We start from the raw sequence: 23,813 nt of genomic DNA, 5'->3' as shown, positions 1-23,813 counted from the left end.
GCGGAGCAGCCCCACGGAAGAGCGACGCTGGATAATTTATGAGCGGCCAGCTTGGGAGCGTGGTGCGCTCGCTCATCAATAACGCATGAAATAAAAGCGCACGTCCGCTCGGGCCTAGCAGAGCTGCTGCTGCGCATTAGGAACTCCATTAGGAGCCATAAGAGATCCCGTTTTCCTAAAAAGGCTATGGATAAAGCGATGCTGGGAGGACGCTGCAGCACTGGGAGAAAGGAAAGGGGTCTAATGAACGGAGCCGCGCTGATCCCGACGGAAGCACTTTATCCCGGTCGGAGGGAGCCCGGGGGTGCTGACGCACGGCTCTGCGTGGGCGATCACCCTCCTCCCTCTCGCCCGCCGGCTGTGCCCCAGCCCTTCCCGGTGCCGCTGTCCCTGCGCGGGCGCTTTGGGAGGTGCGAGGACGATCTCGGAGGACCCAGCCGTCCCGCTTGCCGATCCCCGTGCCCTGTGGTTTTTCTTCTGAAACGCCACAGGGAACCTTGGTGGCACCGGGACGTTGCCGGTTTCCGCAGGGCAATACCGTGGCCACAGCCTGCTGCGGCTGTTCAAAGCCCGTGGCCGTGGTCTCACCCACGTGGGTGGGAATAAATCGGTTTGGAAACGCTGATGATAGTGCTCTGTGGCCGCCAGCGACACCATTTTGGGGGGAGATCTCCATCTTTATTGTGGTTTTAGCACTGCTTGAGGAATAACAAAGGATTGTATTGAATGGAATTGTTTTACACAAAATACTTCTTTGTTTACAGCTTCTGAGAGCAGAAGAAATCACGCCTTCTGATAAATAAAACTAGAAATATGCCCAGATCCTCTCTATTTCCTCCATAAAATAAAACGCTGGCTCCTTGCTCGCATCCCCGGCCTCACACCCCGCGGCGCACGTGGTTCTGGTGTGAGAACAGCCTTTGTGCCTGGCCTTTGTTTACCACCACGGCTATCCCAAGGAGAGCGCCCGTAGACAAGGGCAGTTTATTCCTCTTTTCTGATAATGGTGCATTCATTCTTCTCTGGAGAGCTCAGCAGCGGGTTTTTGCCTTGTTTTCTGTATGACGCCAGCTTTGGGGAGAGAATTTGAGTAAAAAAGTGCGGAATGCAAGAGAATATTCAAGTAGGTCGTGGGTCCCAGACTGGTTTTTCGGCTATTGCTACCATTTCTTATCACTAGTCTGGAGGTGTCTAGAAATGCCATGGGGCATCACCCGAGCCAAGCAGGACTATCAGATCTCTGGGTACGGACCAGAGCGGAGCTGCCTGCTCATCCCACACACCTTTTGAGTGATGCTTCTCCATTTGGGTTGGATGTATGGTTCCTCTAACGTGGAAAAAAGTAGTGTTAGCCCTTGGGTACAATTCCTGGATTCTCACGGCCAGTATTGAACACAAGCCTGGACCTGAAGAAGCACTTGTGCGCCTGGGAGCTCGTCTGGTTTCTCCAATGTATCAACTGGCCTAATAAAAAATATTGCCTCTCCACACAAACTTTATGGCACTTATCTAGTAATTTACATAAATACGGCAGGTTCTCAGCTAGTCCAAATCACCACAGCTCTGCCGATTTACGGTGACCGTGTATTTGCCCCAGACCGAGCAAATACTGATTTATTCCTGTCAAAGCACCATAGCAATAAATACATTTCACAAGGCAGATGATTTCCTTCCCCATCACAGGTCAGAACATGATATTCATAATGCTATAAATTCTTCAGAGTAGCGATCTGGCCGTAATAATCCATCTGCAGCGTATCCAGCCCCCTTTTTGGGCTCCGATGCATAAATCAGCACCCCTCGCACCGCCTAATTCTTCTGTTTTACAGACCGGGCAGCAGTGGGATGAAGGTTAGGTGGTGAATGGCCGGAGTTAGAAGCTTCTGGCGGGCAGCCCAGGGAGCTGGAGGTGTCACCTGGCTGCCCGTCACTAAATGCCCTTCTCCCACTTCTGCCTGGTGCCTGTAGACACCCCTCAGCAAGAGCCCAGACGGCTGCTGGGCTGGGAGATCACAAAGACCCAAAGGATGCGGGTCTGTTCTGCAGATGTCCCAGAAAAACCTAATAACCCTGATTCCGCCTACGGTATTAAAAATACCCCGGTGCGTTCAAATGTGCCACTTTGTTAATTCCTGCGGCCTGGAAGACGAGTCCTTCTCTTCACATTTTCTTGCCTTCCCCGTTGTGTCTTGTCAATGCCTTGTGACACCGCAAGGGAAGGCGGTCAATTCTCTTTGACTTGGAGGTTCGCTTGGGTTAGCTGCTGACTGCTCCGAAAATGGATCCAGAAATCCTCACCCCTCACTTGCTGCAGGAGAGCGACGGTCGTGTGCCGCTTCCCTCCGCGTTTGCTTGCTTGGAGCGAGGGGGATGCCCGGCGAGGGGGACGCATGGTGCAGGTGGGCAAGGGTCATCACCGCTGGTACGCAGGCATGCCTGCAGCACCTTACAGCAACAGCAAGCGGTGACCCGGTGCTTGGGGCCCTGCGTGTCTTCAGCTGGTGGGTGGCAAAGCCGAGCAGAGCAGGGGACACAGGGTGGCATGCCCCGGGGCTGGTGTGGGGAGCTGGGATGGGTGCCATCTCTGGGATGATGGGTGCCATCCCTGGGATGCTGCCCTGGCTCCTGCACAGCCCTGGGGCTCCCTGGCTGGGTGCTCACCTTCCGGCGCTGCTCCCCAGGCAGCTGCTGCTTGGGTTGCCCCAAGGAAGGTGCTGCCTGCCCAGGGGAGCAGTTTTCCAGCTTTTGCAGTTGAGCTTGTGAAAAACAAGCTGAGGAAACCTCTGGCTTCGGTGTCCCCTTCCCCACAGGCTGCAGGACAGCAGTGCCCTCGTGTCCTCCCTGCCTGACCCCTTGCTGGGCCAGACCGCCCGGCCCCAGCACCCCAGCACCCCGACACCCCAACACCCCGGCACCCTGGCCCCTTTTCCACCTTGCTGCCCCGAGCCTGGCTGTGCCACACGGCAAGGGAAGCATCCCAGGAGCAGGCCAAGGGCATCCCTTCTTCCCCTGCATCCACCAGCACTGCTCCCCAGCCTGCCATGGTGCAGGCTCGGTCCCAGCACCCCTCTGCCCTGCCACGCGCCAAAGCTGGGGGGTCCCACCAGCCCCGAGGAGGGACCCCACAACCAACACCTGAGTGAGCTCGAGGGTTCACCAACCCTCCCCAAAACACCCCAGAGCCAGGATGCTGCCTCACCTGGGGCAGGAGGCGATGGAGGGGCCGTGGCTGATGGGGCAGCCGACGATGAGCCCACCAGACTGATGGTGCTTTGAAGGGGAACTTCCTTCCCCCGTCTGCGGAGCTGCAGCGCTTTGTGCTCAGCCCTGGCCTTTCATCTCAGGCTTTCAAAGCACTTTCCAAGCCCAAATTAATTCTGCTGCAGCAGCTGCCCTCCTGCGCTGTTTAGCATCAGCCCTGCCCCGAAGCGGGGCTGCCCGTACCCCTCGGGGTACACAGCCGGGCTCCCAGGGATGATTTTCCCTGGGACCACCTCAAGCCACTGAGACAGGATGGGAGGGCAGCGTGCGGTGCCTCCCACCTTCCCCTTATCCCTCATACCCACGCAAGCACCATGGTGCTGAAAACTGCAGCGATGCCCATGCCATGGCACCCTCCACTCGGAAAATCCACGCCCCTAGCCTTTCTCCCAGCCCCAGGAAAGATGCTCCCACGCAGGATGTATGCTCGTGGGAAGCTGGGGTGCCCTGGGGTGGCCAGGATGTCAGCCCTCACCCTGGGTGCTGGTGGGGAGCTGGGGGGACCCCACCAGCAACCCAGCAGGAAGGTGGGCTGGGGCCAGGCGGGCACACCGCCTCCCCGCAGGGCGTTAATAATTAAGCAGGCACGTAGGGCTCAGATGGCAGCTCTTATTTAAGGAGCCGATATAAATACCGCCCAGACGGCACTTATGGAGGACCTAAAAAAAGCCCTGGCTGTCTCAATCCCTCCAGAAGCGGCTCTGAGCTCTGCGGGGCCGGTGGGCAGCGTGGGGCAGGGTGGTCACCAGTGTTCTGCGTGGACGGGGCTGCCCCGGGCTCTGAGCATGAGAGGTGGCAGCATCTGGGGTCAATCCTCTGGGCACCGCCTGTGCCTCAGTTTCCCTCTGCAGCGGGGACCCGCTTTGACCCTTTGTCCTGTGTGGTGGCAGGGGTGTTGGGGACCCAGCGCAGGGCTGGATGCTCAGCCCCATGTCCTGGGTTGGTGGGCGCTGGGTGGGAGCTGGGGGGATCTCTGCCAACCCACCCCCTCACCCCCCCGGTGCCAGAGGAAAGCTGCCTTTTGTTCCAGCAGCTGCCAAGTGCCTTTTTGTGTTTGTGCTGGCAGCGGGTGGCCCCCCGGCCCTGCTGTCCCCCCGGTCACAGCTACCCAGGGACGCCCCTCCTGCACTGGGGTCAGAGACACTCATCCTCCAAGGACAGCTCAGTCCTCCCCTCTCCCTGCCCAGGGTCCCCGGGACCCCCACCCCAGAGCTGCCCCATCCCTATTGAAGGGGAGAGGGCCGGGGAGGTACAAGAAGGGCCAGGAGCACCGAGACAGCTACGACCTGGGGCGCAGCGGGACCCCCCAGCCTGGGCATCACCCCCACATCAGCATCCTGGACCCCCAGGAGCAGGCGAGGAGCCGGAGCATGCTGCGGGCGGGAGGGACGGGGCTGTCACATCGTCCCCATTGCAGGCGGGCGGCAGCGAGCCGCTTGCTGCAGTCCTGCTCGCCGGCTCTGCAGCGTGACTCAGCACAGCCTCACCCGGCTCCCAGCCCCACCGCCGCGGCCCCTTCCCCCAGCCCCGGGGAGGGGGGGGGCACACGCTCCCCACTTTGCCACTGCTCTCCCATGGCCCCCATCACCCCCAGAGCCATCCCCCGGACCCCTGTTCCCACCCAGCCCCCTCCATCCCCACCCCAGGACCACCGGCTGCTCCTCCAGCCCCAGCGCAGGCAGGGACCCCCCCCCTCCAGGGCCGAGTCGGGGCTCCAAGCGATGGGTAACGGCGGGTGTCAGCCTGCCTGCACCCAAGCATCTCTGCCATGCCCTTGGGCAGGGAACGGGCAGCGTCCGTCAGCAGGATCCCGGCCCCGTGGGTCTCCCTGCCCAAAGCCTCGGCTCAGGGTTTGGGGAGCTGAACACCGACTCCTGCTATGGCACCTCCCCAGGCATTGGGAGAAAGGATTTGGGGTTTTTTCCTGGGGGACGGGACTGAAAGAGATGCCGGGGTCACATGGGAAAGTCTCGGGATTTTTAAAGGGATCTTTTGAGCCCCACTTTCGGGGTGTTTGGAGCCTGCCAGGATCAGCTTCTCACAGCATTTCTGTGCATGTCCCCTCTGGCCGTGACCTGGAGGTTACTGGGAGGCGAGGAGGGTGGCCAGAGAAAGCAACCAGCACTGGGGGAGGAGGGCTGAGCACCCTAACTGTCCCTTCTAACTGTCCCTATGTCCCCAGGCACCAAGGCGCTTGCAGGGCAGGACCCCACTGTCTGCTTGTGCTGTGTCACGGGGACGTGTGTCCCTCTGCTGTGACAGCAGCACGTGGCACGTCCCCATCCCCGGGATGGGGGACAACAGGGCTGTCGGGGCCGTGCAGCCGGGAGCACCCATCCTGCACCCTGATGGCCACATCCAAAAGATGCTAACCAGATTAAACCAAAGGCACAGCTGGAGGCAGAGCGCCCAGGCACGGCTGGATCCCCGCTCCCACCCGGGCAGCCCCTCGCCGTAGGATTCTCCGGTGGCATCGCCATGGGAAGCACGTTGCCGGCATCGCTGCCAGCTAATTGCTTTCCTGCCTCTCTCTAAATGCAAGCGACGGCAGCAAGGCGGCAGCGAGCTGGCTTTTGCCAGTGTTCGGCAGCCCACGTGGGGTGGCTCCTGCCAGGGGAATGAAATAAAATTAAAAAAAAAAAGAAAAAAGGCAGAGAGGAGGAGATGATGGATGGGAGGATTTTCAACTGTGGCCATTTACCCTGGCGGAGGGAGCCCTTGAGCCTGCAGGCGCAAGGAGATCTGCCGGTGCCCGTGGGCCACGGCCACGCAGCCCCCCGGCACGGCACGGCAGGGGCACGGTGTGGAAAGCAGCCGGCCCCGTGGTCCCCCCCCGCCGCCCCGCTCCCTTTGCCAGCGGACTAATTGCGCCAGTGACTTTGCAGTTCCCAAAATAGCTCCTGGCTCCGGCGGGGTGACGTCAGCGGGAGCCGCGGCGGCAGGCCCGGCAGGAGCGGGGAAGGAGGACGCTGCCCGGTGTGGGGTGCGGTGAACGGCTCCTGCACCCCACCATGGTCCCACTGGGTGACCTCGTCACCCTGGGCCACGCTCCCGAGGGAGGAAGACTTGCTGTGCCACGGGAAGACCTGGTCCTCATCCATCCCATCGGAGGAGGAGGTGGTCCACGGCTGTCCCTGCCCTGCATCCCCGCCATGTGGGTGCCCACACCCCTGGGACCCCCCGCCGCAGAGGATGGGGCAGGCTGCCCCGGCGGGGCTAAATCTGCCCCTCGGTTCCCCCCGTGGGGTAAGGCGTGCCCCCAGCCGGGGCAGCCGGGTCCCTGCAGCTCCCCAGGGTGCCAAGGGGTGAGCCAGGGCCACCATCCCAGGTGCCCCCGGGGAAACTGAGGCACACGGGGGGGATGCAGAGGCAGCAGGGAGAGCCGGGGGGGGGGGGAGTGTGCACAGCGAGCCGGGGAGCAGAGCACAGCCCAAGGTCACCCAGGTGGTGCTGGGCGCAGCAGAGCCAAGGATGCTCTCCGGGCCAGGGCTGCCTCCAGCAGTGACTCACCCCTGCGCCGGTGCCCAGCTCCTCCGGTTACAGGCGCAGATGGGATTGCCTTAATGGGGCACAGTGGGTGGCGGGGCTGGCCTGGTCCGGGAAGGGCACCCCTGGGACCGGGCACTGACCCACGGGCCCCTCCAGCCATCCCCGCACTCTGCAGCCTCCCCTCACAAGCATTGCATCCTCCATGCTATGTCCCAGCCAGCAACACTGCTTGTACTGGTCTCATACTGGTCCCAGAATGGGACCCCCATCCTCCCAGCACAGCTAGGGGGGGATTTAACCATGAGTGCCCCCTCGCCTGCCCCAGTTCCTGGGGAGCCAAACTCCCGAGCCCCACGCCAGCGCTCGGCCGGAGGGCCGGCTTATTATTCTGGAACGCGGTGAAATAATTAAAGCCTCCTCCATTTCCCCTTGCTCATTTGTGCTCCTTCAGCCTGGATTAATGGGTCTCCTCTCCCCAGCACAGACTCATTCCTTATTCCTAATAGCCCATAAATCCCAGCCCCAAAATAACCCCAGCTTTTGCCTGGACTTGCTGAAATATTTATTCTCTCCCTCCCCTGCCACCCCCTACACCATCCCCTCTCCAGGGATGGGGAGAACAACTAATCGATGGCATCGACCAGTGTGGAGCCGCAGCTGCTCTGGGCACGGGGAAACAGCTGACGTCGGCAAGAGGAGAAGAGCCGGGCAGGCACCACGGCTTCTCCTGCCTCCCACGCAGCCGCCGCGGCCTGGCTGTGGGCCCACGGCAGGATGCTCTCGCGCCACCGGCATCCCCCTGGTGCTGGTACCCTGCTCCAGGGCCGGAGCATCCCCCCGTGCTGGTACCCTGCTCCAGGGCCGGAGCATCCCCCCGTGCTGGTACCCTGCTCCAGGGCCGGAGCATCCCCCCGGTGCTGGTACCCTGCTCCAGGGCCGGAGCATCCCCCCGGTGCTGGTACCCTGCTCAGGGCCGGAGCATCCCCCCGGTGCTGGTACCCTGCTCCAGGGCCGGAGCATCCCCCCGGTGCTGGTACCCTGCTCCAGGGCCGGAGCATCCCCCCGGTGCTGGTACCCTGCTCCAGGGCCGGAGCATCCCCCCGTGCTGGTACCCTGTTCCAGGGCCGGAGCATCCCCCCGTGCTGTACCCTGCTCCACCCATCCCCCCATCTGTCCCTCTCAGGGCCGGAGCATCCCCCCGGTGCTGGTACCCTGCTCCAGGGCCGGAGCATCCCCCCGTGCTGGTACCCTGCTCCAGGGCCGGAGCATCCCCCCGTGCTGGTACCTGCAGGCGGTACCCTGCTCCAGGGCCGGAGCATCCCCCCGGTGCTGGTACCCTGCTCCCACCCTGCCTGTCACTCCCTGCTCCCATGGAGATGATGCCCAGCTTGGGCATGGGGTGTCTGGGGGGGGGATCCCTGTGGATCCCAGCACATCTCAAGCTGGCTGCGGGAGAAAAGGCTGGAAGACAAGGGAGGAGGCTGCTGTCTCTCCTGGCTGGAAACCCTTTGCTTGCCGGATTGCACGTTGTGGAAGGGAGAAGCCCGGGGAGAGCAGGACCTGCTCTTCCCAGCCCAAAGCGAAGAGGAGCAGGGTGTGGGGTAACACCAAAAACCAGCCCAGCTTTGCCGGCTCAAGGCACAGTCCCCAAGGAAAACAGGGAAAACCCAGCCGGCCTTTCTCGTCATCCTCCCTGCAACACCCCAAGAGGCAGCAGCCTCCAGAGCAGCTCCTGGCCACCAGCCCCTTCCCCACCTCCCATAGCCACAGGGAGGGGCAGGCAAAGCTGGCGGAGCCCACGGCACCCTCTGACCCATCCCCAGCTGGCGTGGGCTGCGGGGGGGCCCGGGGGCTGCCAGGGACAGCTCTGTCCCCCTCCTGCTCCCGGCAGGACCCAGGCATCACCCAGCTGTCCCGGAGGCAGGCAGGAGGCGGGGGTGGCAGTGGGGGGGTGAGGAGGCAGCGGGGTGGGCAGCCGAGCGTGCAGGACGTGGGAACCCAGTAAAAGGAGAGATTTTATTCACACGCCGCCTCCCTGCCCTCTCCCAGGGTCCCAGCAAGCCCACGTCCAACTGCGCTGTCACGGCCTGCCTGGAAGATGCTTCTGTGCCTCAGTTTCCCCACTGGTGGAAATCTGGACTGGGAGCAGAGTGCTGGGAAAGCCCTGCCCACAGGAGGCGGTGGAGAGGCAGCCAACGTCAGCCTGATGCTGGCTGCCGGAGCACGGGGCCAGGGCCACCCAAGGGGACCTGCACCAGCCTGGGAGCTGCTCGAGGACATGTCCCTGACGTCTGCAGAGGTCCGGCGGCTGGGATGTGCCGTCTCACAGCACGCCGCTGCCCAGGCCAGCACCACCGGCGATCGGGGTGCAGAAAAGCCTCGCCAAATCGGGGAACCCTCTCTCCCGGTCCCCAGCCCCGCGGTCACAGCCTCTCCTTGCAGGCAGCAGCAGGCAGCAGCAGGCAGCAGCAGGGGCTGCAGCTCCCAGGACAGTCTCTGGGAAGCCATCTGCTCCTCCGTCGTTAGCAAGCAGCACCGAATTTACTGCTGTCAGCACTGCAGAGCCCGTACAGCCGCACAATGGCAATGCACTAGCTTCAGCAGCGACCCCGAGGCCCGCGGGGCTGCCAAATCCCACCGGGATCAAACCCAGAGCTGGATCCAACCTCACCCCCCCGAGCCTGGTGGGGGTCAGGGCTGTACCCCTGAAGCTGGGGTGGGGAAGGGTCCAAGCTCAGCTCGCAGCTGGGTGGGAATCGAGGGCAGCTCAGGGGCCAGCAAGGGGTTTGCACCAATTTTTGGCAGCAAGAGCTGAGCCCTCGCCTCTGGGCTTGGGGCATCGCCTGTTCCCAGCCGTTTGCTCCTGCCTGGGCTTCAAGGGGGTGGTAGGGAAGCAAGTCAGGTCTCAGCACACTTTCAAAGGGCTTTTATTTATTCACAAAACAAACCAAACACATATAAGAAAAAATGGGGAGAAAAAAACCAACCCAGGAACACGCACAATCTATTATTAACAAAAGAATTGCACAAATAGAGAAGCGAGTGCAGCGGAGGGAGCAGCCGGGACCTGCTCTGCGCCGGTGCACGAGCCCTTCTCCACCCTCGCACCCCGTCCACGAAAACACAAAGATCATTTTGCTGGTGTCCCGTTAGAAATCAGAAACAGTTGATGCGAAGGCGGCTGGTGCTGCAGGCTGGGTCCTTCCACCTGAGCTGGGAGGGAAACAGCCTTCACCCCAAAGGCACGGCACCGGGGAGGGACTGGGCTCCCGGGTTCAGCGCCGCCACCCTCCCCTCACGCTGGGCAGGGATTTGGGGTCTTCCCTATGGTTTTCCATCTGCTCTTGCCCTGCCTGCCAGGTCCCTGCCTGCCCCGGACACCTTGGAGCACAGAGGATCACGGAGCTCCCGGCAAAGAGCAGCCAGAGCTGGCAGGGAGCTGGTCTGGACCATGCAGGATGGAGAAGGATGGGGAGGCTGTGGGGAGCCCGGTCCTTCCCTGCTCCCCAGGGGCTTTTTTGGGCAGAGGCTGGCTGTGCCGAAGCCCCCCAGGGAAGGGAAATCTTGGCTGAGCTCTCCACAAACGCAGCGGCCTTTGCAGAAGAAACAGGAGGTGAAATGGGCACGAGGAAGAAATACTGGGCAACGCAAAGCGGGACGGGGTTGCAGACGGCGTGAGATCCAATGCCTGCATCTCTGCTGAATGGAAATTGGTGAGGACTTGGTATTTCTTCTGCCAAAATGGGAAGAAAAACCTGGTATTTGGATTGCTGAGGGGTTTGCAAAGCAAATTGCAGAACAGCAGCAACTCACTGCAGAGCCACTGGAATATGCTGGTTTGATTTCAGCCCCCTTTGTACATTTTCCGAGTATAATCTAACATCATTTTCACAGCAGAAAACCCATTTTTCTTTCCTCGTCTCTTAAATGAAATGGCTGAAACCAAGCAGATTTCACACCAGAAACGGCTTTGTTTTTGCAAGGGGCAGTTCGGGGGCGGGGAAAACTTCAGCCAGTACTTTAGGAGCTGAGGAAAGGCCGGTCTTCACCCAGCTCTTCCCATCCTCAGAGCCCAAACACCCACGGGGGGCCCAGCCAGTGCCCCTGGGGAGCAAGTGGGGAAACTGAGGCAGAGAGTGAGTGTCCCCGACCAGCAGCCAGGGTTCAGCCAGCCCCTCTCCGTGGGCATTGCCACCAGCTCCCTCCACTGTCCTCGTCCCCCCGTACCTGCGTGAGGGTCCCGGCGGTCGGTCGGTCATAGGATGCCGCAGACAGCACCGGCATCCTCGGAGTGGTCGCAGTTGTGGACGTCCCAGCGGATGTGGGAGCAGCGCAGCAGCGAGGGCTCGTGGCCCTTGCACTTGAGGTTGTCAAGGAAGATGTAGCCGGTGCCCTGGCCGTAGCGTGCCTCCCCCCAGGCCGCCACGGCGTGCCCGCAGCCCAGCTGCCTGCACACCACCTTGGCGTCCCACAGGTCCCAGGCGTCGTCGCACACCGTCCCCCACTGGGACAGGTAGAATATCTCTACGCGCCCCTCGCACCGGTGGCTGCCGTTCACGAGGCGCAGGGACCCTGCGGAGGGGATGGGGTGAGGCAGCCCCCGGGGCAGCCCCTACCCATGCCCACCCCAGCACTGCATCCCCCTCTCCCTGCCTGCACCGCCCTGGGACAGCGGTACGTGCCGGGCTGGTTCCCCAGGGCTAATGGAGAAGGGGACCTTCCCGGCCAGGTGGCCCCAGGGCAAGAAGAGCCCTGGTCTCTCCAAGGCTGGGCAGATGTTTGCTGCTGCCCACAGCTCCCCCACTGCCTCTGCACAGGCAGGAGCACGAGGGGGGTGACCACTTGCCAGCATCAGAGCTGGGGCTGACCCCCAAAGCATCGCGGTGAATGTTCAGGTTGAAGGAACAGACAATTATCTCTGTTCCCAGCTCAGCCCCGTTGGTCCATCACCTGCTCTCCCCACTGAGGCCCATCCCCTCATCTCCCCACTGAGGTCCATCACCTAATGGTCCATCACCTGAGGTCCATCACCTCCTCTGCCTGGACCAGCCTTGGGGGCAACCAGGAGAGACCACAGCTTAACAGTGCCACCAGCACGGCTTTTCCCCCTCCCGTGGGCTGCTCCAGGTCAGTGCTTCAGGCACTGCCGAAGCCGCTGGCCTCTGCCCGAGCCACCTCCGTTTCCACCCTGTGCCGGTGCAGAGCATCCCCAGGGCTGGCACCACGTCCCCAGGCGACACCTCGGTACCTACCGTCCTTGGGACGAGTCGGGGCCGACGTGGTGGTTGTAGCGGTGGCTTCTTGGAAATGGTCTCCAGCATCGTCAGCGCCTGGTGCAGTGGGGAAGAGGTGGGAAAAGCGACTCAGGGGATGCCTGTGCCCCCCAGGGCTGGGTCAGAGCCCCGCAGCAGTGGCGTGGGGTGGCCGGGGACAGATGCAGGGATGTGTGGGGTGGGATGTGCAGCCACTGCGAGTCCAGGTAAGTGCACAAACGGAGACCAGAGGTGGTACCCACACTCCAGCCATCACCGGACACCATGGCACCTGACTGCCGCTGCTGTCCCTCCATGGGCAGGAGGAACCCCAGGGTCTGGGGGCTCACATTCACCCACCACCCCATTTTGGGGACCCCATTTCCCACAGCCAGCCTAAGTGTGGCCAAAATCCTCCCTACGCCCATTATCTCATTGGATTTCCATGCCACCAAGCCGAGCTTCAGCGGAGACCTGGGGAGCCCCGGGCAGTGGCATCCATCCCCCCTCTCCCACTCGGCCGGTGAGGGAAGACCCTTGGGCGGGAGCCGGTGGCCACCGGGCTCGCTCCTGCTCTCACCTCGGCAAATGACCCCGGCGTCCTCGTGGTGGCCGCAGTTGTGCTGGCCCCAGCCCAGGTGGAAGCAGTCGGCCAGGCGAGCCTCGCCGCCACCGCAGCCCACGTTATCCAGCAGGACGGGCCCGCTGCCGTAGCCGAAGGAGCCGAGGACGGTGGCGGCGAGGGCGGCGCCGCAGCCCAGCTGCCGGCACACCACCTGGGCATCGGGGAAGTCCCAGTCGTCGTCGCAGACGGTGCCCCAGGTGCCGCGGTGCCGCACCTCCACCCGCCCGCGGCAGCTCCCATTCCCGTTCGCCAGCCGCACGCCGCCACCTGCGTGGGGGGCCCCGGCACAGGCACGCTGCTGGGGGGACCGGGGCTCCGCGGGGGGGTCCGATGTCCCCCGCTGACCCTCTGGGAGCATGGGGTGAGCCCTGGGGATGTGGGGTGAGCCCTGGGGGCATAGGGTGAGCCCCTGGGTTATGGGGTAACCCTGGGACATGGGAGCAACCCCTGGGGCATGGGGTGAGTCTTGGGGATGTGGGTGACCCTAGGGACATGGGGTGACTCCCAAGCAGCACGGGGTGAGTACTGTGAGCACAGGGTAATCCTGGAGATGTGGGGTGAGCCCCGGGGAGCATGGGGTGAGCCCTGGGGATGTGGGGTGAGCCCCTGGGGGCATAGGGTGAGCCCCTGGGTTATGGGGTAACCCCTGGGACACGGGAGCAACCTCCTGGGGGCATGGGGTGAGTCTTGGGGATGTGGGGTGACCCTAGGGACATGGGGTGACTCCCAAGCAGCATGGGGTGAGTACTGTGAGCACAGGGTAATCCCTGGAGATGTGGGGTGAACCCCTGGGGGGCATGGGGTGAACAGCCTGGGAGCATGCAGTAAGCCCTGGAGATGTGGGGTGAGCCCCTGGGGATATGGGGTGAGCCCTGGGGAGGTGGGCTAGCTCCTGGGGCACGGGTCGAGCACTGGGCACATGGCATAACCTCTGGGGATATGGAAAGAGCCCTGGGGGCATGGGGCGAGCCCCAAGGATGTGGGGTGAGCCCTGGGACGTACTCCTGGGGACATAAGAGAGCCCTGGGGAGGTGGGGTACATCCTGGGGGCATGGGGCAACTCCCTGGTGGCGTGGGGTGAACCCTGGGAGCATGGGGTGAACTGTGGGGTGCCGGAGATCCCCTGGGAATGTGGGGTGAGCCCTGGGAGAATGGGGTAAACCCAGGGAATGCGGAAGGTCCCCTGGGAGCATGGGGTAACTCCCGGGGCTGTGGGGTGAGCCCTGGGGATATGAGGTAACCCCCCAGGGACGTGGAGCCCGGGGGGCCGTGCCAGACCCTGTGCAGGACTAGCAGCGGCCGCACACTTACTTTCCTGCTCGACGGTGAGGAGGGCGGTGGTGACCACCTCGGTGGCCTGGGAGGGCTGGTCCCTGCCGTCTGTTGCTGCTGGGACAAGCGTGGGGACACGCGGGTGTTAGGGGGGGTCCAGCTCCAGCACCCGCTGCCCCTGCTCCGGTCGGTGCCAGCAGCCTCTAGCACCGCGGCAGCCCCATGGCAAGCTCCTGCCATGGGCAACGTCACCCCCCAAGCCTCACCTACGTGCGGCAGGACCCCAGGGTGACCATGCTGGGGTCACAGGAGGACACAGAAGGCACGGTCCCCCCCAGCGAGCCCCCACCCCTGCCTACAGCACAAGGGTGAGCTGGGTGGCTGCCAACGTCCTACCTGTGCCCGTGGCAGTGAGCGTGTCTTCATAGTCCAGGGCCACCGAGGTGGTGAAGGACGTGATGGTGGATGTGTCCAGCCCTGCGGTGACACAGAGGGACAGAGGTGACACGTGGGGAGAGGCTGCAAAGCCGTGAATTTGCTGACTCTGGGAGGCAGACCCAGGGTGGTGTGGGTGCTCCAGGACGATGGGGATGGAGATGGACCACGTCCATCCGCACATCCCTGCTTCCAACGTGCTGGAGATGGTGCTTCTCCACCCCAACCCAAGCGCCAAGGTCCCACCTGCAGCGCCGAGAGGTCCCTTGCTTCTCCGCATACCTGGGAGGTTTATCAGGCAGGGTTCATTAAAGCTTCGATTTTCCCCTGAGCAAGGGCTGTGCGTGGTGGTGCCATCGGCTGCGTGCCCGGGCGAGGTGCCAGAGGGGACGGGGACGTTTAGAGAGGAAAGGACCAGCCTGAGAAAATTGTCCCTTTTCTCCGGCATCAGCCCCTTTGTTCGTTAATAGTGGGAAAGGGAAAGCGCTGGCACTTACTGCTCCTGTCATTAGCCGTGATAATGAGGGAATTCAGGGGGATTATTAACATTATAAATGGTAATCAGCAGAGAATGGCAGAAATACATCATTTAGGGAGGGGAAGGGGAGGCAGGCTGGGCCTGGCATCGTGCCCGGCCTCTGGCAGCCGCTTGCTCCTTCCGGACATGGGCAGCTTGTTTTCCAGCCAGCAGAGCAGGGAAATGGCAGGCCGGCAGATGCATTTCCCTTGCAAATTGCTGCTCGGGCCATGTCCCAGGTTCTCGGCGTGGTGTCGCAGCCTGCTCCGGAGCGCCAGGGTGATGGCACATAAGAAGAAAGGATGCTCCCGCAGCGCAGAGCTCAGGTCCCTGCCTGACCTTGGGCACATCAGCATCTCTCTGAGGCCATTTCTCCTTGGAGACCAGGATGTCCCTGGATTTTCCCCCCCAGGAGGCAGCCCCGAAGGTGATGCTCTGCCCCGGTACCTGTGCAGATGACCCCAGCATCCTCGTGGTGGCCGCAGTTATGGATGCCCCAGCCGAGGCTGTAGCAGGCAGAGAGGAAGGGCTCGCTGCCGTCGCAGTTGACATTGTCCAGGAGGATGTGCCCCGTGCCGTAGCCAAAATAGGCATTGCTCTTGTAATCCAGGGCTTGGCCGCAGCCCACCTGCTTGCACACCACGCTGGCATCGCTCAGGCCCCAGTCGTCGTCACAGACGGTGCCCCAGTTCCCGCGGTAGAAGATCTCCACCCGGCCTTGGCAGATGTCGGTCCCGCTCACCAGACGGATGCTGCCGTCACCTGGAGGGTGACAGCACGCGGTGAGAAGGACATCGCTTTCCCCAGGAGGTCACCGCACGCACCACGGCACAGCGATGCCACCGAGCCTGGATCTGGCAGGGCCTGTGACGGCAAAGAAACTGGGCGAGAAACTGCGGGGAAGGGGCGATGCTTTAGGGCAGCCCAGATGATAGGAGCCTTGGTGAACCTCTGGGATGGGGTCTGGCCATGGCCGGCACCACGACGGGGTCCCTGAGGGTCAGCCCCTTGGAGCTGGAGAGTGAGGGTGCTTCACAGAGGGGCAGCGGGTGATGGGTGGGGGACACTGCTCTCTACCAGCCCTCAGCCAGGACAGGGTCCTGCAAGCGACGGCCAAGCAGCTTACTTTCCCCATCCTGTACCGAGGCTGTGAGGGTCCTGCTTGTCGGTCCTTCGCTGGCTTGCGTGGGCGAGAGCTCTGAAAAGGGAAGCAGAGAGGTGGGATCCGTCGCTGCCCGCAGCGATCCATCCAGAAGCTGGCTGTGAGCACTGCCCCGCACGCTGCCCGCCCCGCTGCTCCCCCGGCTCGGGCACCAGCGTGCATGCACGCTGGCAAGCATGCACCACAGAAAGCAAGAGGGTTTGCACCAAACCAGCCCCGACGGGGAAAAAAAGAGGGGTTTGCAGCTGCACCGCCCTGCCCAGAGCTGTCTGCCCGGTTGTGGGTGCAGGAAGGCAGATGGAGCCAGCACCTCGGCTGCTGGCATGGTGGGAAGTTGTGCCCGGCAGCGTGGCACAGGGACTCGGACTAAATCATAACACTGCGCTGAGCTGTCAGGAGTCAGGCTCCCACCTATCATGGGATTTAGATTCAAAGTCATGGCATATATGTAGAAAAAAACCAGTAATATTTCGATTTTCCTGCTGGTTTTACCTATATTTCTTCTGCTAACAATGTTGTTTCAAGCTACCGTATTGCCCATCTTGTCCCAGCTCCTCAGCTGGGCTGGTGAAGTTATCTGGGGGTGGTGCAGGGAGGTGGATGGGAGCAGAGCCGAGCGGTTCCATAGCCAGCCACACGCGTGCCCAAGGGCTGCGGGAAGCATTCCAGGAAACCCAGCCCAGCGACACGGTGAAGAGCTGGCCGGCTCCACTCTTTCCTCTGTAACCACAACCAACAGAAAGCTGGCTCTTGAAAGCTTCCACACGCCATGGGTGGGAGCACCTTCCCTAGGGGTCTGGTGCTTGGGTCAAACTCCTGCATCTCCTCCAAGGGCCACCCCGGAGCATCTCCTGGTCTCCTTTGCCAACCAAACTACAAACACCTAATGGCTCAAGCCGCTCCTCTGCCCTCACACCCATCTCCCCCACCTCCTTCTTCAGTTCTTCCACCTCTCCTCCCAGCAGCGCCTTGATTCAGGGTTCCTGCTCAGTCCACGACCTCCTTTCTCTGGCTGCTGCTGGTCCAACCCACCAGCCAACCCAGCATCCCTCCCTTTCCAAGCCCTGTTTCTGCAGGACGCAGGGATTCACCAAGCAGTTGCAGGCATGGCCAAGCTCTGGCTCTGCACAGCCTCACGTTTACCGGTCGTTGGCGCATGGCTGACGAGCAAACCCTACGTAGCTATGCAGGAGGAACGTGCAGGGTATATAGGGGTCGGCAAGGAGCCGTGCCACTTTCACTTGCCAAGTTCAAACGCTTTCCACTGCTTTTCTCACCTTTAGGAACATTTCCTACTGACAAGCTCAGCAATTTAAAGAAAGACAAGTCAAAAGGGGAAAGAGCAGTTGGGCAGCGGCTGACTCAGAGGCAGGAGCGTGGGTGGGCATGTGCTCTTTCCCCAGGGATCACGCTGGAGAGGTTGCAAAGTCCCTGAGCTGGGAGTGACGGGGAACACAAAACAGGCTGGTCACCCTGTGGAGCACCAGCATGCTGAGCTGGGAGATGACCTGAATTGAAGAAAGGGGTGGAAGAAGGCTGCAGAGAAGGTTTGGCTGACCCAGGCTCAGAGGAACTGGCTCCGAGAGACGAGTCTTGGGCTCACCCAAGGCGACTGCTGATACCAGGGCTTGCAGCACTGCAGGCACCCCCCTGCTCTCCTCACCCCCGAGGAACCGAGCCTTATTACCATTGCACACGACAGCCACGTCCTCGTAGTGGTAGCAGTTGTGGATGCCCCAGCCGTGGCTCCAGCACTCGCTCAAGGCTGCCTCCTGGCCCTTGCAGTCCACGTTGTCCAGGAAGATGGGTCCGCTCCCTTGGCCGAAGGTCATGGCAGCCGGGAGGGCGATGGCATGGCCGCAGCCCAGCTGGCGACACACCACGTTGGCATCCACAATGTCCCAGTCGTCATCGCAGACCGTCCCCCAGGAGCCATTGTAGAGGATCTCCACTCGCCCCTGGCACCGGCTAGGCCCGTTGGCGAGCCGTATCTCTGGAAGGACGGGCAGAGAGAGGTCCCTCAGAAAGCAATGAGCCCACCCCGGGGCAAGGAGGTGGCAAACACTCTGTGGGTGTCACGGGGAGGGTGGGAGCCCTCTCTGCACCAAACCTCTGCTCCTTAAAGAAAATGGTGACCCTTCGCTGTAGCACAAGGCAGCTGTTGGCTTGGTGCTACCCACCTGATGGTGGGGCATGGGCTTCTCTTCATCTGCTGGAAGCAGCGGACATAAAGACTCAACACATCTCAATACATAAATGAGATGGACCATCACCCCATCATCTTGCCTACTAATGGCCTGGGCAATAACCCAACGGGAAAAGAGGAAAGCAGACACATGACATCACGTAATGCCATATGACTTGGGTGACAAGTGATGAGAAGCAATTAGCAAGTTCTTATTAGCCTCAACGAACGCATCCGGAGCTGGTCCCACGTGGGAGCTGGTGGGATGGAGATGATCTCTCAAGCTGCTAGCATTGGGGAGCAGGCATGTAAGCGCCCCTGGCCTGCCACGTCAAGGGAATTACTTGCTTGGGTGTGATGAATGGCACAGGGACAGGGACTCAGCAGGAGGTGGCAAAATTCCCCTCTTGGGATAATAAGCGGAATAGGGATAATAAAGAATCTCTATTTCCTTTCTGTAAAATAAGTTTAGCTTTTTGTTGCTGCTGTTTGTTCAAAACCAATATGCTTCCTTTTTTAAATTCTCCAAACCCCATTTTTAACAAAAAAATGCATTTTTCAACTACAAAACTTCCTAGAGAAAAGCAACTTTAAGAGAAGAATCTTACCTGGGAATGGCAAATGGCGCGGGCTCGGAGGTGGTGCCTGCAAGGGAGAAGAAAAGGGATCAGATCTCCCCAGCGTCCTCGCAGCGAGCAAAGGAGGGGTGCCGCTCCGAGGATGACAGCAGCAGGGGTACGGGTGGGCATGGCTGGGACCGGCAGGAGCCGGCAGCCCCCCGGACCCTTCCCTTTTCTGCAAAGACCTGAGGTTTGTAGGGGAAAAAGAAACAGCCTAGCTCAGGGCATCATTTCATCTGCTTTGCAGGTGGGGAAACTGAGGCAGCAGCAGCATGTGGCGTGAGTGACTGCGGCTCTGTGGCGGGACTGTGCTTTAAGCACCGGGTTACACGTGTGTGTCCCTGCCCTAAGTCCTGGTTCACCCGGGTTCATGCAACTCCCTGAGACGAAGCGTGGCCGAGGGGTGCCAAGGGCTGCCGTTACCAGCTCCCTGAGAGCGAGCTGCTCCTGGGCTGGCACGGGGCGTTGCTGGCTCTCAGACAGAAGGAGCTTTTCCTTCCCCCTCTCCTTCTCCTCCCCTCCCCTCGCTGCCAGCAGCTCCTCGGAGGGAGCCGGTGGCCGGCAGCAGCAGCCCCAGGTGGGTCGTGCCTTGGGCCGGGTCTCGGGGACCTTCGTGTCTCCCCGGCTCCGTCACTGACTTGCTGTGGGTCCCGGGCAGCTCCCGCATCCTCCTGCCCCATCTCCCCACGGAAAACTCAGGGGGTGAGATGGGAACGAGGAAAACCAATCCTGCCTGGCACGGGAAACCCGCTGGAGATCTGATGGAAAACACTGCACTGGGCATCCCTATGTGCATTTTAATTGATTTTTTCTTTTTTTTCCCCAACGAAGTCCACTTTTTGCAAGCTCTATATTTATACGCATGTACCAACACACCCGTTGATGGGATGCAGCCACCTTCTGGGATGGAAACAGGCAGCGCTGGAGAAGCGCAGGCAGCCACTGCCACGTGCCACCGGGCAGGATAACGCTTCTGCTGCGGGCAGAGCAGCGTCCTGCCAGCGGCGAGGCCCGGGCTGAGCCCTGCTCATAAACGGCTCATAAATGGCTCATAAACCACCAGTGGGTCCGGCTGCACCAGACTGGTGTGGGGGGACACAGGCGTGGGTGCCTGTCCCCTCACCTGCCACCTTTTGGGGTGCGTGGCACCTCGCACCCAGCGCTGGCAGAATCATCAGCTGCTGGAAGCAGAAAGCAACAGGATCCGGCCCCAAAGCAGATCCAGGCCGGCAGGATCCCCACACAGGGACTTCAGTCCCCTGGGCGGAGAAATGTCCCAGGCAAAATACAGACCCTGCCTCTTGCAATCACGTTTTTCATGTCACAGTGGTGCAAGGAGCTGTGCAAAGGCAGGGACCCACTAGCCACAGCGTCCCCAAAGTGCTCAGGACACCGAGGACCCTCAGGACCCTCTCCCTTCTCCGTGGCAGAGGGGCCTGGCTGAGTCCTGGGAAAGGAGAGGTGCATTAAAAACTGGGAGGGAGCAAAGAGGAGCATGCAGCACAGCCGTGGCTGCAGCTCCTCGGCCGGGATCCGAGCCCTCCCGGTAACTGGAGCCTGGGAGATGCTGCCAAGGGCTTAACAAGAGTTTGCCGCAGAAATGTCCTCCCACAGCCGGGAAGGAGCTTGGTGGAGCAGAGCGAGCAAGAGCTGGGAGAGGAGGGACTCCTCCGTTGTTTCCCCAATTAAACAAAACTGCTTTCGTGTAGCGGTGGGGGTAAATCCAGGGGAAAGCTGCTGGTCTCCTGCAGTGCCAGGCAGAGCCGGGGCTGGGGCTGGTGTAATCTGGGGGTGTCAGAAAGTCAGGATGGGGTCTCTCGATCCCAGGCAGCTCAGGAAGGGAAGCAGCAGGTCTGCGATACGCAGACAGACCCCCGGTGATTTCTGCCTCGGGGCTCGGCTGCCTGGCCGCATGAGAAACGACACTGCCGCGGGGCTTTAATTCCCATTTAATTCTCAGCCCTCTCCAACCAGCATGAACAAGCAGCTTGCGGAGGGAGCTGAACACTTGCAGGATGCATCCACATCCCAGTCAGCTGGGTTTAAATGAGGGCTCTGAAAGCACCCTGCCAGCAGCCCCGCACCCAGGGGTAGGGATGCTCGGGGGGGCCATGGGCAAGAGCCAAAGCTCCCCCCGGCAACCCGCTCCCCCGCCGGGCTGGGCCCCTCTCCCACAGTTTGGGCATTATTTGGGCACAAAAACCTTCTCGGCCCCAATTCTGAGTGATGGGGGGTCCCCCTGGGGTGCTGCCAGCACGGGGCACCGAGGTCTCCAGCTTGACCAGGGGGTCATGGCAGCGTGATCATGATGCCCCGGGGGACAGTGGACGGGGACGGGTGGCTAGACCTCGTGGATGTCCCTGTCGCTGGCCCTGCGGGTGCCCCAGCAGCCTGCAAGCCCTCGGCAGATGTTTGAGGCCAGCTCGCAGCGAGGGCAGCACAGATCTCCTCGGGCATCCAGGGCGCCTCGGGCTTGAGACTCCGGCTGCACAGCCCTTTCCCGTGGGTGACACCTTCCGAGCAAACGAAATCCCTCCACGCTAATTACAGCAGCCAAGGGCTGATGAATGCCCGTGGTGGCTCCGTGGCCTCTTTTCCTATCCCTGGCTTGGACCAGCCCTGTCCTGCTTCATGCTCAGCCTACAAGCAATGACATCAAGGTCAATTCCTGTTGCTCCGGAGGCGGATGTCACTGCCGTGAGAAACAGTGTGAGCCTGGCGGGGACGGTCGAGCAGATGAACCCACCTCCCTTTTGCCTTGCTAGGACGTGGCCTGGGAGACCATTAAGTCAGCGACAAAACAGGGCTGTCAAAGAAAGATCTGGAAGCCCCAAGAGAAATGAGAGTAAGGCAACTGTCTGGCTGTAACTATGACTTAGCACCCAGGAGCAGGGGCTAGGAGCGAGATGCCACCCATTGTTGGGATGAACAACGGCAGCCGGGGAGCTCCAGCCGTGGTCAGGCACTGCTGCCCTCTCCAGCCACCCCAGCTGGACCCAGGCAGGCTGGAAAGTGATGCTGCGATGCCAGCAAGAACTGGGCGATTAAACAGGCGAGACCAAGGGAGCGGAGAGGCTGGCTTGGTGAAGGAGAGGACGGGGAAGGACATGGCAGCCCCGTGGGCTGGATAACAGGAGAGAGGTAACTCAGATCACCTCTGCACCAAGAATGTGGAGATGCGAGGCTTTTTAGGAAGAGCGTTTAATCCTGGTTTGTATTGATTTTTAACACCTAGTCCACTCCAGTGCTGAAAAAGCAGTGGATAAAAAGGACATTGTTAAATATTCAATATTCATCTTCCTTTAAGTCAAAATCAAAGCCCTGAAATATTCATTTGAGAGCATCCTCCAGCAAAGTCAAGAGAGATCTGAAAAAATATGCCTGGTATGACTACATTAATGAGGAACGAGAGGAAACCAGTATTTTTTGAGAAGAGATAGAGCCCTCCACGTTCTTCTGATCCAGCTTCAGAAAGCCAAAAGAAAAGGGAAAACTAGCTCAAGTAAACACCATCCCTTTCAGGGCACAGTCCTAAATAAAACCACCAAATGGGAGGACAAATCGCCCTTCGTTAGCGACTTAGCCGTGCCCATTAATGAAGAGAACTGGAAGAGCTCAGTGGTGCAGGAGACAGTGGCAGAGCCACCGGGGTCCCCCCAGGGTCCCCACACCCCGACTGTGGGCGCAGGCGCTGCCACCAGCAGCTCGGGGGGGGACGGACGGGAAGCTCCAGCTGAGGGGGTGGGAACTGTAAAACCTGATTTAATCCAATTACGGTGTCTGACTACACCTTAATTGCCTGCTTGCTAGCTGGCTTTGTCTTGGCGAGGCTTTGTTGAGGCAGGAAGGTGTTACCAACCGCCTGGCTGTAATTACACTGATAAAGTCACACCAGGATAATTACGCTGCCATAGCACTCGTGCAGACCCTCGTTGGAGAGCAGGAATGGCTTTTTCCAGTTCGATTTAACTGCTTCGCAGCCTGGCCGGACAGTGCCTGCCAGGACTGACTCAGGACCGGTGTCCTCAGGGAACGGGTGCTCATCCCACCCATCGCCTCAGCAGGACCGGTCCCACAGCTCCCATCCCTTGGCTGTCAGCATCGTCCCAGTTGCGCTGTCTGCTCTGCAGCTCAGACCTGCGCCATCCCCATTGCTGGCAGCTGCCTGCTCCAGCCGCCTGCCTGCTCCAGCCGCCTGCCAGCCCTGAATGCTGAACTTGCCATCATGCATAGGTCACGGTGGAAGATAAGAGCTGAACTTGCTCCCTCCATCCCTGTGCACGCTCAACGCCGTTGGGGACATCGTGATGTTCCTGCTCATGGCTCTCCATGAAGAAAATCTCCTGCCCACAAATCTGAGGCCAGGAGGGAGAGCATGGGTGTCTAAAATTAGCCCCTCTCGCCGCACCACGCAGGAGCTCACCGGTGGGGCCAAGGAAGAGGAGGAGGAGGAGCGCGGCTGGCATCAGGGAGAGAGGCAGCACCCCGATGTCCAGCCTCCCCGTGCCGTGCTGGCTGGCCGGACAGGGACCAAGTCTCATTGCTGCACCACGGTCCTCCCGCAGACGGGTGTCCGGAGGAGGTTGTCCCTGAAACATGCAGACAGCAGTGTTAGCGGTGATGGCCAGGAGAGCCTTTGCCCCACCAAGGGCCACGCAGGACTTGCAAACAAGTCTCTCCTCGGTACTTGCTGGAGCAGTGACCAGGAGTCACATGAAAAATAATTCAGGTTGGATTTATTGAGAACAAGCGATATTTTTTTGAGTGGCAAGATGAAGCTGCAGGGCCACATCCCACCCAGGAGACAAAACTGGAAGCAGCGGGAGCCTCAGGGCTGGGCTGCTGTACAGGCAGAAGGATGGACCTCAGACCCACCAGCACACCTGAATGCTGAGCCTCAGAGTGCTCACCCAGGGTCTTCAGCCCCCAAGACGTTCAGAGAACCGTCCTATTTGCTTCCACGTGGAGCTTGTCCTTCTGTTACTTCTGCATGAG

The 23,813-nt window shown here is 61.0% G+C and overlaps 1 protein-coding gene across 1 annotated transcript; it reads right to left on the bottom strand.

Moving 5' to 3' along the window:
* Positions 1 to 11,005: 11,005 nt before the first annotated feature.
* Positions 11,006 to 23,359, bottom strand: SSC4D (scavenger receptor cysteine rich family member with 4 domains). The gene is made up of 11 exons (XM_050909148.1): positions 23,242 to 23,359; positions 21,166 to 21,178; positions 18,807 to 18,829; positions 17,701 to 18,006; positions 15,978 to 16,049; positions 15,299 to 15,613; positions 14,296 to 14,376; positions 13,939 to 14,016; positions 12,583 to 12,894; positions 12,003 to 12,080; positions 11,006 to 11,322 (listed from the first exon to the last, which is right to left on the bottom strand). The coding sequence occupies exons 1-11, from the start codon at positions 23,357 to 23,359 to the stop codon at positions 11,006 to 11,008; spliced, it is 1,713 nt and encodes a 570-aa protein (XP_050765105.1).
* Between the last annotated feature and the right edge of the window lie 454 nt (positions 23,360 to 23,813).

Source organism: Gymnogyps californianus, chromosome 20 (assembly GCF_018139145.2).
Source record: "Gymnogyps californianus isolate 813 chromosome 20, ASM1813914v2, whole genome shotgun sequence".
Classification (NCBI taxonomy): Eukaryota; Metazoa; Chordata; class Aves; order Accipitriformes; family Cathartidae; genus Gymnogyps; species Gymnogyps californianus.
The sequence above is the reverse complement of the archived record's forward strand: the minus strand, read 5'-3'. Positions and strand labels throughout refer to the sequence as shown.

Coding starts and splice junctions, on each gene's coding strand:
- SSC4D (XM_050909148.1), bottom strand. CDS start 23,359: ATGAGACTTGGTCCCTGTCCGGCCAGCCAGCACGGCACGGGGAGGCTG. Junction 14,377..15,298: donor TGCTGGGGTCATCTGCACAG/GTACCGGGGCAG, acceptor GTGTCACCGCAG/GGCTGGACACATCCACCATC. Junction 12,895..13,938: donor CCTCACCGTCGAGCAGGAAA/GTAAGTGTGCGG, acceptor CCCCCCACGCAG/GTGGCGGCGTGCGGCTGGCG.